We start from the raw sequence: 13,859 nt of genomic DNA on the forward strand, positions 1-13,859 counted from the left end.
GGAAATACATCCCAATGGCTGTTCCCTGCTTTCTTCACATTTTAATACACAAAAATATTGCAAAGAACACAACGTTTACAACAGCCAAACGTTGGGAGCTTTCAACTGGAGGAAACTTCTTTTAACCAAGTAGGCACACAACTGCCTAGCAGGCCAGAAGTGGGACAGATGGTGTTACCCAAAGATAAAGTCATCTTCCCAAAGGTCCTGTCCTGAAATCCAAAACACAGTTCCCTTTAAAAACAACAAATAAGAAACACTAGTCTATTAAGATGCTGTGAGAAAATAACTTGGAAATGTCCACACCAGGGGTTCTCACACTCGAGCGGGCATCAGAAGCACCTAGAGAGTTTGTTACAACACGGTTGCTGGCCTACCTTCCCCCAGGCCCAGCTTCTGATTCAACAGCTCTGGGGTGGGGCATGAGAATTTAGGCATCTATTAAGTTTGTAGGTACTGCTGTTGCTGGTGGTCTGAGGACCACACTTTCAGATTCTGTGGTCCTGGTTATTTGTTCTCTCCCAGAGGGGAACAATTACGTTAGCATATCGATGACCCTGAGCCATCCTGCAGTAAAGAAACCTACAGAACTTATTTACCATGCATTCTGCTGCCCATAGAACATCTATGAATCTCTCTGGGAAGCAGCGCTTCAAGGAAGCCACTTTGGGAAAATGTTCTACTAGGGATGGTCCTGACCAGCAGAAAGATCACAGGCTCCTGAAGGAACAGCCACCAGCAAAAGACAGATAGCCAAGTCAAGGCCTCAGCAGCGACCGGGGTAAGGGGCAGTGAAGGGCTTCAGGCCACACCATAGAGCAGGACTGTGGCAGGGCAGCAGGTCTGGAGAGCCCCGAGCCTGCGGTCCAGAAACCCATGCAGCATCCAGGAAGTCTCAGGAGGTAGCCAAGGCCAGTCTGCCTACAGCTTTGGATCAGGACCCTAGGCCTTGGCCAAGAATTGGTGAGAATAAACAGGGTCCCAGTTTCTAGAGGCTATCAGGAGGTTACCAAGCCTCAAACAGAGAGAGAATGAAACACCCAGTTATCTGTCAGATAAATGTGTACAGGGCTAGTTATAGCATGCTGGCCTAGGCATCTTAAAAGACCCCCTGACTAAGGCCAAGATGAGTCCTGAGCTGAGCCTCATGGTGAAGGCGCAGGAGCCCCAAACACCTAGGGATCTTGTTAAAGGGAGGCTCTGATTTCATAGGTCTGATTTCTACATGTCTGTAGAGCTCCCAGGCCAAGCAGGTCTCCGTCTATACTCTAAGTAGCAAGGCCCTAATTAAGGGGTTGGCAAACTTTTTCTGTCAAGAGCCAGAGAGTAATACTTTCAGCTTTGCAGACCATATGTTCTCTGTCACAACTACTCAACTCAGCCACTTATCACCAAGTAGCCACAGACAACACCCAAACAAATGAGTGTGGCTGGGTTCCAGTGGCACTGATATCTAAATTTCAGATAATTGTCACATGTCATGAAGTAGTCTTCTCCTTTAGATTTTTTTCAACCACTTGAAAATTTTAACACCATTCTTAGCTCATTGGTCATACAAAACCAGGAGTTGGGGTGCTATGTGGCTTGGCAAGACTTAGTTTGCAGACCCCTGCCACAGATTGCTGCTCGCCCCACCCCAGGTCTGCCAAAGCAAAACACACAGAGGAGGGGGATCAGGGAAACCTCATCTCACCAGACTCCCTGGGTAATCCTGATGCAGCCTGTCCAAATATTGGGTTGGCTCAAAAGTTCGTATGGGTTATTCCATACCATCTTATGGAAAAACCCAAACAAACTTTTGGGCCAAGCCAATACCACTGCTGGGCTGGGAACTACTTATTCACTCTAAGCCCTGAAACGGTGGGAGGGCCCCCCTTTTAGTGCTAACAGTTCAGTCTTCCTGACTTGCCCAGTTCGGGGGGGTTTGGGGGGCTTCACGTGAGGGGTGGGGTGTGCTGTCCTGACTTTCCCATTGGTGTCAATCTCACCCATCCTCCAAGGGGCTGCCTCCTCCCTAAGCCCGACGGCGTTGGCCTCTGGCACAAAGATGTGTAGCCCCTGTGTCTTTAAGGGTTGGTCAGTTGCAGAAATTCTCAATCCCAGGACAGGGTTTTGCTAGAGAGACAGAGACCGCCCTAATCACACTCGTGTGGCCTTTCTTAAAGAGCTGCAGTTATTTCTAAGCTGCAGCTGAGCTGCTGGGCAAAGGCATGTGAGGACCCTGTTACCCATCACCGAAGATGTGCTTTGCTACTGCTGGCCGCATTCCAGGCAGGAGGACTTCAAAGGAGATGAAGTCGAGGGCCCCCCGAAGAGTTGGGTTTGTTTTTGAGTTAGAAGAGGGAGCAGAAAACGAAAGTCTGTACACGCTTATCTCAGGAATGTCGGGGACTTAGGAAAGGAAGTCTAGAAGATGCCATGATGACGGCAAAGCCAAGGGAAGAAGGGAGAGAGGAGGGGAGGAAGCTATTGGGCGGCCCTTATAAACAGGCCAGCCACTCCGTCTTGGTAAAGGGCTGAACTCACCCAGCGGACCAGTCCTCCTCAAATTTCACTGTGTATAAGAATCATCTGCGGGACCCTGTTGAAATGCATATGCTGATTCACTAGGTCTCGGGTGGGGCCTGAGCTTCTGACTTGCTTGCTTGGCTCCCAGGTGACCCAAGGATTCAAGCTCACGAGGATGCCGCTGACACACAGCTTTTTGTTTTGTTTTTCTTTTTAATAGAAGCAAGCTGTCAAAGCACATGGCGCCCATAGCTCTTTCCCACCTGGGGCTGAGCTACTGAAACCCAGGACTGCAGCATAGATGGGTGTCCAGGGAGTTGTCTACACCACAGCACCCACCATCACACCCATCCAAAGAGCAGGCGGGGTCTCACACCGTGCTGCCCTCCACTCTTTAAGTCTTGAGTTCTGGGCCTGCCTCTCTATCCTTTTCCTACTCAGCACAAAGTCTGTCCCCTGACCAAGCCCTGTGCCCATGCATTACACGTGCCTAGACAAGGTGTCTTTTTCTAATCCACCCAAAGGCAACTTATGGACTAGCCATGCCCTGCAGCCAGCAGTGAGAGGGTGGCAGGCATCCTTAGATGACTCTCGCCAATATTCTGCCACAGCTGGCAGCACAGACACTGCTTTGTCACTCAACCCTTGAGTGGATGCTGTTAATGAACTGAGCTTTCATGACATCACTTAACCAAAAAGACAGATAATCTCAAGAGCTGATAAAAATGTAGAGAAATCAAAACCATCACACATTGCTGGTGGGAATGTAAAAGGATACAGTCACTTTGGAAAACAGACTGGCCGGTCCTCAAATGGCTAAACATAGAGTTACCGTATGACCCAGCCATTCCACTCCTAAGGATCTACCCAAGAGGAATGAAAACATATGTCCACACAGAAACTTGTATATGAATATTCACTGCAGCGCTACTCGAAATAACCCAAAAGTGGAAACAACTCAAACGTCCATCAACTGATGAACAGATAAAATGTGGTCTGTCCATACAATGGAATATAATTCAGCCATAAAAAAGGAGTCAAGTACTGATACCTGCTACAATATGGATCAATCTTAAAAACATTATGCTAAGCAAAAGAAGCCAGACACGAAAGGATACTGTGTGATTCCATTTATATGGAACGTTAAAAATAGGAAAATCTATAGAGACAGAAAGTACTTCAGCAGTTGCCTAGGGCTACGGAGAGGGGGTGGGGAGCGATGGCTAATGGGTGTGGAGTTTCTTTGGCGGGTAATGAAAACGTTCTAGAACTGTGATGGATACACAACTCTGTGAATATACTACAAGTCACTGAAGTGGTTTAAAAGGGGAAATGGTATGGCATGTGAATAATATCACAATAATGCTGTTAAAAAACAGCATGACATATCAGCTGGGGTGCTCAAAGCAAGTGGCCTAGAGAGGGATCCTTTGGGACCTTGACAGGAGCGGGCAAGGGCTAGCTCTGGGGCAGCAACTTCTCAGAACCCTGAGGAACACCCAAGCAGCCCCGGGTGTGAGACTCTGAGATTGCAGCCAAGTGTCGGTATGAACAACCACGTGGAAATACACCAGGGCACGGCTCTGTGCGTGCCCGAGGCGCCACTGATCCTTGCCTGCCTATCCCTGGTGCCCAGCCCGGTGCCTGATGTGTAGGAGCCGCTCAAAAACTGAACTCTGTCCCTGCCTGTGGAGGAAAGGGAATCGTGGAGTCGGCGGACTGAGTTCTAAGGCCAGCTCTGCTTCTAACTCCCGGTGTGACCCCAGACAAATCCCTTCCGCTCGCTGAACCTCAGAGACTCACCACTGAGACGTGGGGAGTTCTGTCTCAGGCGCCCTCCCAGGCTGAGATGCCACATGAATTAGGTGGCCCGTGCAGGGGAGCCTGCATGTGGATGAGAAACTCCTGTGGGCATCTAGATAGAGCCCGAGATACCCAATCAGCAGGTCAGTCCTGGCCAGAGGTGTGCCCCCTTGCAGATTTCACCAAGACACACCGAGAGTCCCCCAGGGGCCAGGCTCCCTGCTCGGCCACAAGGACACAGAATGAACAAGACCCCAGTGCCTGCCCACGTGGCTGAGGCCGTCGGGTCCGTGAGTAGCTCCTGGTGAAACAGTATGATCCTCCTCTTTGAAAAGAGGACTTCGAATCGAAGTGGAAACAGGATTTCAACCTCAGATATTTAAAGGAACCGGAGCCTTTGTGTGACAAATGCTGAGTCAGTGGCAACAAGTCTGTCAGAGTTCCTATAGGGAACGGCCACACTGGGGGCAGAGTCTCAGAAGGCGGGGGACGTGGCCAGGCCACCGCTTCCTCACCACTCCACCAGGGGCCTGCCAAAGCTCGGCTCAATTCTCGCTTGCCCCGTGGCCCTCCTTTAACCAGTGTTTGGGAACATTCTTGAATCCCTGGGACTGGTAGGGTCATCAGCTCAGCCACCCACACAGCTAGCGGCAGGCCAGAGGCATTCAGCAGAGGGTCCTGGGCTGCGCTCGGTATGGAAGAGATAGATGCTCATCAGCCATAACTGGGCAGATGCTGCAAAGAGCCAGTGACAACAGGGGAAAGAGCATGGAAGCCATCACACAACAGGTCACTGTAAGAGCAGGGCAGAAGAAACAGGGCAACGATCTTTCAAGGCCAAGGCAGAAAGTCCACCCCCAAATTCTATATTTGGATCTATTACTCATAAAAAAAAAAGCTTTAAAACCAATATACTCAATTTACAACACCAAACCTCTGGGATAATCCAAGCCACTATGTCCAAACCCATTTATCCTCTCCCTGGAGAACAATGTATAAAGAGGCATGCAGTATGAGCTAAGGATTACGGGGCAGTGAATCACTCAGCTCGGGAATGATGGCTCCACAAGTTTCTGAGGCTAGAGTGTGCCCGTAAGACCCAGGTGCAACCAATTATCATCTGGGCAACTTGGGAGCTTAGCAAAGCTACCAGGGACTTTTCTCTCAAACAAGCTTTATCCTTAAATCTTTGACCTGAAAAATCCTGCCCCCTCCCCCCAAAGTCCCTGGTGTTTCTAAGTCTCCTAGAATATTGTCCTAGGGTGATTTGAAATTCAAGAGCCTCAGCAATTAACTATGCCCCAACTTGTTGCCTGTCCAAATGGATCAGAGTCCTGCAAATTGCCTCTGATACCTCACATTTCTTTCTGTTTGGGGATTAGCAGCTTGGAAATTCTGGTTAAATCCTGCAGGGATATTGAAATAGAATGTGTTGATTCCCTGTCACAATTACCTCAATCATTCAATCAATCCACAAATATCCACTAAAGATCCTGCCCCAAGTCCCAGACACTGTGCTAAGTGAGGGGTACAAGTTGCCAGCCCAGGCCTGCAGGTAATTACCACCTATGATTATGACTGTTTTGTTTGGTGTCGATTTTTAAATGAGGAGACTGGGAAATTGTACCGCTGGTCATAATTCAGGAGGCCCACCTGATCATTGGTTCAAAGTTTCCCTACTCTGGCAACTTCATCGTACTTTCTATGTTGACTTTTGTGCCCATTAAGTGCACATTCTCTCATAGAATTCACTAAAGTATCTGGTGAGTAGTGATTTTGAATTGGGATAGGGCCTTCTCCCCAGAAAAAGAACACCCACACAGATTTTGGTTTCCAATTTCAAAATGTTCTTAGAGGGACTTCCCTGGTGACACAGTGGTTAAGAATCTGCCTGCCAATGGAGGGGACACGGGTTCAAGCCCTGGTCCAGGAAGATCCTACATGCCGCAGAGCAACTAAGCCTGTGTGCCACAACTACTGAGGCTGTGCTCTAGAGCCTGCAAGCCACAACTACTGAGCCCGTGTGCCACAACTATTGAAGCCCATGCGCCTAGAGCCCGTGCTCCGAAACAAGAGAAGCCCGTGCACCGCAATGAAGAGTAGCCCCCGCTCGCCGCAACTAGAGAAAGCCTGCGTGCAGCAACGAAGACCCAATGCAGCCAAAAATAATAATAAATGAATAAATAAATTTAAAAAATATTCTTAGAGAAGGAAGCCCAGAGACACCCTGCATTAACCTTCCTTGGGCCTGTAGTTGTTACTACCACTGGCATCAGCGTCACTCAACATCATTCTGCAATCTCCGGGCCCAGCGTTCCTGCGTGGCTCCTCTCTGTGCTTCCCAGGGCTTGTCGACCCATCTGTGTTATAATATTTACCCCCATGGATAACCTGGTGTCTATTTCCCCACAAGACAGAAAGCTATTGACAGAAGGAATTCCCTACCTTTTTCATCCTAGTATCCCGTGCACTCCATCCTTCCATGTCCACTTTAAAAAGAAAGTCTCTGGATAGAGCCAAGGTTCCAGGAAAGAAGGCAGAATTCAAATACCCAAGAGAAAGATCCAGGCTTAAAAGACCCCATAAACAATGGCCAATAAAAGCCGGCAGTCAAGAAATCACACAATCAAGAACTGAGGACTAATACAACATTGTAAATCAACCATACTCCGATAAAAATTAAAAAAAAAAAAGAACTGAAGGGCTGGCTTGAGAAATTCCCTATGAACTGGAACCCAGGCAAGGCAATTATTCACACTGCTGTTTGGAAATGAATCCTTAACCTGGGTATTGATCATAATTTGGCTGCTAGAATTTCAGACTATGTTACAACCTGGCAAAAGTCAACCTTCTTCTCGTGAAACTCAATCTTCACTTTCAATTACCCATTTGAGCTGCATTCTCTGAAAGGGGAATTGATGTAGCACACATACTTGTGTTGACTAAGGAAACCATTCAACCCCTTTGGAAAGGGCTCTAGCAAAGTGGCCAACAAAAATAATAAGTGCAAGCTCCGGCTTGTGGCTGCAGTGTCTCTCGTCTTACAACCCCCAGCGGAGAAGGTTATTGCTCAAAGGGAGGGTGTTCACAGATTTCAAAGCAAACCTCTACAGCCAGCAAGGCATCGTTCCTGTGTACGTAGGTTCATGGTGGCACAAGCCCTGTTTACCTGCACGCGTGTTTCTCTCAGCTCCTCTGGTCAATGGTCTGTCACCCGAATTGCAGGGAACTATTAACTCGATAAGTACAAATATCCACTTGGCTCCAGGGTCTTGGCTAGGCACCGTGGGAAATACAGAGGGGTAAGACAGAGCAGTGCCCTTCCTTCATGAGCTCAGAATCTACAAGTGTAGGGCTTCCCTGGTGGCGCAGTGGTTGAGAGTCCGCCTGCCGATGCAGAGGACACGGGTTCGTGCCCCGGTCTGTGAAGATCCCACATGCCGTGGAGCGGCTGGGCCCGTGAGCTATGGCCGCTGAGCCTGCGTGTCCGGAGCCTGTGCTCTGCAACGGGAGAGGCCACAGCAGTGAGAGGCCCACGTACCACAAAAAAAAAAAAAAAAAAAAAAGAATCTACAAGTGTAAAGGAATGCACAGCTCATTGTAATGTATGGCATGTATGATAAATATCACGAAAGATATGAAACACCGTGGGTGTTTAAAGGAAGGCAGAAGCTTCCCAATCAAAGGATCAAGTAAAAGTTTCATCGAACTGGGGGGTGTCGCTGGACGATGGGCAGAATTTAGGCAGAAATGTGGCTGCAGGGAAGCATTCCAGGTGCAGAAAGCAGTAATCACCAAAAAGAGGGAAAATGGGACTCCAGGTCTATAAAAACAGGTAGTCTACTTTAGCCAGATTTTAGGAAGCCAGGAGAGAACGACTGGAAAATTAGGCTGTGGGCAAATTGTATAGTCCCCTGAAAACATCAGAGAACTTCCTAGTTAACTTGAGGACAGGGAGCAGCTGCCCTGTTTTTTTTAAAATAAATAAATAAATTTATTTATTTATTTATTTATTTTATTTTTGGCTGTGTTGGGTCTTCGTTGCTGTGCATGGGCTTTCTCTAGTTGCGGCGAGTGGGGGTTACTCTTCGTTGTGGTGCGCGGGCTTCTCACTGCAGTAGCTTCTCTTGTTGCGGAGCATGGGCTCTACGCACGTGGGCTTCAGTAGTTGTGGCACGCAGGCTCAGTAGTTGTGGCTCATGGGCTCCAGAGCGCAGGCTCAGTCGTTGTGGTGCACGGGCTTAGTTGCTCCGCGGCATGTGGGATCTTCCCGGACCGGGGCTCGAACCTGTGTCCCCTGCATTGGCAGGCGGATTCTTAACCACTGCACCACCAGGGAAGTCCTGCTCTATGTTTTTGAGTAGGAGAGCAATGCGATCAAAACAGTACTAAAGTTACCTCAATTTTAAAAATTAGAAATAAAATTAAAATGTTAAAAAAAAAACAGTACTGAAGTAAAGCTGTAATTAAAAGAGCAGTATCTGGCCAGAAAAAGTAGAATGAGTTGTTATAAGAGACTAAAAGTGAGAATGTTATAGAAATCACCGAAAAGGGCAATATTTCAGTTATGGTGTGAGGAAGGTTTGAAGACGGTGCTTTAGCGATGGTTTCTGGTGTCTCTTTCAGCTCACAAATCTGGGAAATAAGAAACAGTAATAGCAGGATACTGTACTGAAAGTGTTATCATTAAGAAAATGCCAGTTGAAAATGCCCTACTCTCCCCAGCATTCTCTCCTTTTTAATGCAGAGGAATTTTGTCAGCTGATTACATGTTTTAAACCCAAATAGAAATTTCTAGCCTAACCTGCTCCTAATGTGACTTTAACTGTATATCCTGAGCCAGGTGTTCAGTTCCTAATACTTATCTCCAAATGTGGCATTTTAAAAGACTGCTTTGGCTGGTGTGCTCTGGTTTGGCTTTTAGCCAACCCCACTCGGTTTTCCTGGCTGGTGAAACCACACTACTTTACCAGTTTTCTCCAGGCATCAGATTCATGGAGCCTTTCTTAGTGGCCATGGCGTTCATTCTCTATCTTCAGCCTTGCTTGCAGGAGGAGGTGCAGTGAACCTCCAAAATCTCAGATGTAAATGAGGCTTCAAGAATTCAGGGCTGGGCTTCCCTGGTGGCGCAGTGGTTGAGAGTCCACCTGCCGATGCAGGGGACACGGGTTCGTGCCCCGGTCTGGGAAGATCCCACATGCTGCGAAGCGGCTGGGCCCATGAGCCATGGCCGCTGAGCCTGCGCGTCCGGAGCCTGTGCTCTGCAACAGGAGGCCGCAACAGTGAGAGGCCCATGTACCGCAAAAAAAAAAAAAAAAAGAGCTCAGGGCTTCCCTGGTGGTGCAGTGGTTAAGAATCCGCCTGCCAATGCAGGGGACACAGGTTCAAGTCCTGGTCCGGGAAGATCCCACATGCCGCGGAGCAACTAAGCCCGTGTGCCACAACTACTGAGCCTGCACTCCACAGCCCGCGAGCCACAACTAGTGAGCCCACATGTCACAAGTACTGAAGCCTGCACACCTAGAGCCCGTGCTCCGCAACAAGAGAAGCCACTGCAGTGAGAAGTCCGCGCACTGCAACGAAGAGTAGCCCCCGCTCGCCGCAGTTAGAGAAAGCCCGCGCGCAGCAACGAAGACCCAAGGCAGCCAAAAATAAATAAATAAATAAAGAGTTCATTTAAGAACATAATAAAACAGAAACGCAAAGCAAAACCACAATGAGACAGTGCCTCACACCTGTCAGAATGGCTATTATCCGAAAGACAAGAAACAGCAAGTGTTGGGGGAAAAGGGAACCCTTGTGCACTGTCGGTGGGAATGTAAATTGGTGCAGCCACTATGGAAAACAGTATGGAGGTTCCTCAAAAAACTAAAAATACAGCTACCATATGATCCAGCAATCTGTCCTCTAGGTATTTATCCAAAAGAAATGAAAACAGGATCTCAAAGAGGTATCTGCATCCCCACGTTTATTGCAACATTATTCACGAGAGCCCAGTTATGGAAACAGTCTAAGTGTCCATGAACCGAAGAATGGATAAAGAAGATGTGGTATACACATACAATGGAATATTATCCAGCCATAAAAAAAAGAATGGAACGTTGCCATTTGTGACAACATGGATGGACCTAGAGGGCATTATGCTAAGTGAAATAAGTCAGAGAAAGACAAATACCATATGATCTCACTTAATATATTGTGGAATCTAAAAAATGAAACAAACAAGCAAAACCTAAGCTCGTAGATACAGAGAACAGACTGGTGGTTGCCAGAGGGGAGGGGGAGTGGGGAGTGGGCGAAATGGGTGAAGGGGATCAAAATGTACAAACTTCCAGCTTTAAAATAAATAAGTCATGGGATGTAATGTACAGCATAGTAACTATCGTTAATAATACTGTATTGAGAGTAGATCTTAAAAGTCATCACAAGAAAAAAGAATTTTGTACCTATGTACAGTGATCGATAGTAACTAGACTTATTGTGGTCATCATTGTGCAGTGCATACATACAAATATCAAATCACTATGTTGTACAGGGGAAACTAATGTGTTATATGTCAATTATACCTCAATAAAAGCAAAAAGAGTACGAATACTATCTTATAGGCATACAAACGCAATCCAACACAGACAACTTTGCTATGAATTTTCCATACATTTCATGTGGGTTTTTATAGACACTGCGTCTTTGCTAGGCCGCAAAGAATAAATCGGAGAGCCAGAAAAGCTGCATCAGATTCAAAGATGGAAGAACTCCAGAGACCTTCTAGAAGTGGGAATGGGAATGATTTACTCTCTCTCTCTGACAGATTTGCTATTAAATCTCAGATGTTTATATAAGTGGGGGAGGGGAGATGCCGATGGGGCCCTACATCCCCATCTCCTTCTTTCAGAGATTCCTGATTCCAGGCCTCTTAGCAGAGACACAATGTCCATTTGCTAAGAGACTGCCTCTGAAATGATCTTCAAAATCTCTCTGTCACCCAGCACTTAGGGTGAACTCAGCTGACATGATTCGCCTCGGGACCCACAGGCCTAGAGAGTCTCCCCTCCCCAGCCTTCCGAAACCTCTGGCTTGGACTGAAATACCCTCCGTTGGAATCAACAGCCCCAGCAGCAGAGCACAGTTCCTGAAAGACACCATTGGGATGTGCCAACTTGGGGGCAGCCTGCAGGCTGGCGCCAGAGGGAGCTGGGCCAGCCAGGGCCAGTTCCCAAAAGTAGTGAGCGCCCAAGCTGGAAAGCCACGATTCTGTGGGTGGCTGGGTCCTGGCAGCAAGCTACGCTGTATAAGGGTAGAAGCTGAGGGAAGGAGAGCAGAGGGCAGGGTGAGGGAGGGGAGGAAGGTCAAATGGAAAAAGAGAAGAGGCCCCTTGACTGAGAAAGGCTCTGCCAGATAGATGTACAGGCGGCTTAGAGACGCCTCCCAGTTCAGCAGGAAAGGCTGCTTCTAGCTTCTCAACTTCTCCCCCTGCACCCTGTCCAGTACTGGCTTCCCCCTCCCCTCTACCTTCATATTAACCCGACTCCTGCTTGGGGGGTGGGGGCACTAACCTGCCCGGGGAACAGGGGGCTGGCACTTGCCTGGCACAGAGGAAAAAGTCTTCTTTCCACTTTGCCCTGAGTCAGTTCCTACCAAAAAGCTTAACACTTACAACAGTTCAAAACGCAAATGTTCCTGTTTATCACTTTACACGTTTGTTTGATTCATTCATTCATAAGGGGATGTGCAAGGAATTTCCAGCAGCCATCCCTACATCTCCCAAGCATGTTATCTGGGAACCCTCCCCCTCCATCCTTCACCCAGAACTCGGTAGGTTCGTTTCTCAGACCCCAGACTTAAACCGCCCACAGTGTTGAAAGTAAAGCCAGATACTTGTCCGCCACGTCACCCACTTTCCCATTAACACTAAACTAAAATGTGCCCATGGATTTCCTCTCCTTTCCGGGGCAACAGGGGTGCATCCATGTTCCCCAGCTCCCCCGAAGCTCTTTGCTATCTTAAGACTCTCGGATGAGGGAGTCAGCTGGAGCTTTTTAAAGGGCATCTCCAAAGGTTTTGTCCACACCAGAAGAGTCCTAATAAGCACCAGGGTCCCCTTAGATGCTACAGACCACGCCCCCCAGCAACAAGAAGCCACACCCCCTGACTAGCCGAGCCCGCGTGTGTAGTCCTCTTTCCCTGGGGCTAACCAAGCGCCTGCCACATGTCAGCGCTCTCAGCTGGCACCTCTTTCCCGGAGGTGCAGACTTTCTCGGAATCCCCGGCAGGGGGGGTTGGGGGATGCGGGAGAGGCTCCGCCCGGGCCTTCCACGAGAGTCTTTCTACTGTGGCTCGTGCCCTGCAGCCCCAGGGGGTGGCCTGGGGCCTCGAGTGGGAGGGGGTAGGGGCTCCTTCCAGGACGAGCTGCCAGCCACCTGGTCCCTGGCCGTAGGCAACTGTGTGAGAGGCAAAACTCCGGCGCGGTGAGAAAGTAACCCGCGGCCAAACTTCTCCTGGTTGCCTCCAGCGCCAACGGGGGTTTGATTGGTCCCCCTGGAACCCCAGGCGCAGAGGGTCCTCCGGCTCACGGCTCACGGCGCCCGGCGACGGGATGACAGTCGGCTCTCCCCTCCTGGTGCCCGGACGCGAGCCCCGCTCCGCGTCCCCCGCTCCCCCGGGCGGCGAAAGACACTCCGCGCAAACAAAGGGCGCCCCCACACCACCCTCCGGACCGAGCCGAGGGTCCCGGCGCCCAGCTGGGGAGACTGGCCCGCCGACCCTACCTGGGAAGGCGCGGCTCGGCGGGACTCGTAGCAGCAGTAGCAGTAGCAGCAGCGGCAGCAGCGGCAGCAGCGCGGGCCGGAGTGCGGGGCTCCCCATGGCGCGCCCGGCGCTGCGCTCGGCTCGGCTGCGCGGCGCGCTTCCCGGGGGCGGGAGGAGACCAACCCGACCGAGGGGCTGCGCGCGGCTCGCGGAGGCCAAGCTGGAAAACTCCTCCTCTCGCCTGTCTCCCTCCCTCCCGCCCACCCGGGGCCTGCCCTCCTTCCTCCGCCTCCCCGGAGCGCTGGCGCGGCTGGGGCTCCGACCCACCCCCCTCCTTTTGTGCCAGCGGTTCTTCTGGAAGCGGGGCTGACACTGCCGCACCCCCTCTGGGGGCCTGAGCGCGCCAGGGGCGTGCCCTAGCAAACCGGATTATCCTGAAATATCTTTTTGTTCCCCAATTGCGCGCCCTTTCACCACGAATACACACACTGGTGGCCCAAACACCTCCCAGATCCGGGGCCCCTACCACAATGTCATCTGTGCAGAAAGCTGTGTGAGTCGCACGGAAAGAGAAGGGATAACCGAGGGGGGTCCAAGAATGGCCCACCGCGGCAGGTTATTATCGCCAAGTTCGCGGGTTTGACCCTTCGGACCACGCCCCAAGTTCGGCGTCATTATGCCCATCCTATCCAAGAAGGAACGACGCTTAGAAACTTGCCCAGGTTCATGGTTACGGGCAGAGCGGGGATTTGAACTTAGGTGTGTGGTTCTGCCGGCGCCAACGTCCTTGCTACGGCTTTTTG

At 50.0% G+C, this 13,859-nt stretch overlaps 1 protein-coding gene across 3 annotated transcripts in view; it reads right to left on the reverse strand.

Moving 5' to 3' along the window:
* The window catches only part of SRPX (sushi repeat containing protein X-linked), a 104,564-nt gene extending 91,283 nt beyond the window's left edge, over positions 1 to 13,281 (reverse strand). For 2 of the 3 annotated variants that reach the window (XM_082610601.1, XM_082610600.1), the window contains exon 1: positions 13,077 to 13,281. In XM_082610601.1, the coding sequence (XP_082466727.1) occupies positions 13,077 to 13,173 (97 nt within the window). In that variant the 5' untranslated portion in view covers positions 13,174 to 13,281. The remainder of the gene's footprint in view (positions 1 to 13,076) is intronic. The other variant, XM_082610602.1, reaches the window with a different exon arrangement.
* Positions 13,282 to 13,859: the final 578 nt, after the last annotated feature.

Source organism: Mesoplodon mirus (assembly GCF_964341445.2).
Source record: "Mesoplodon mirus genome assembly, chromosome: X".
Taxonomy (NCBI): domain Eukaryota; kingdom Metazoa; phylum Chordata; class Mammalia; order Artiodactyla; family Ziphiidae; genus Mesoplodon; species Mesoplodon mirus.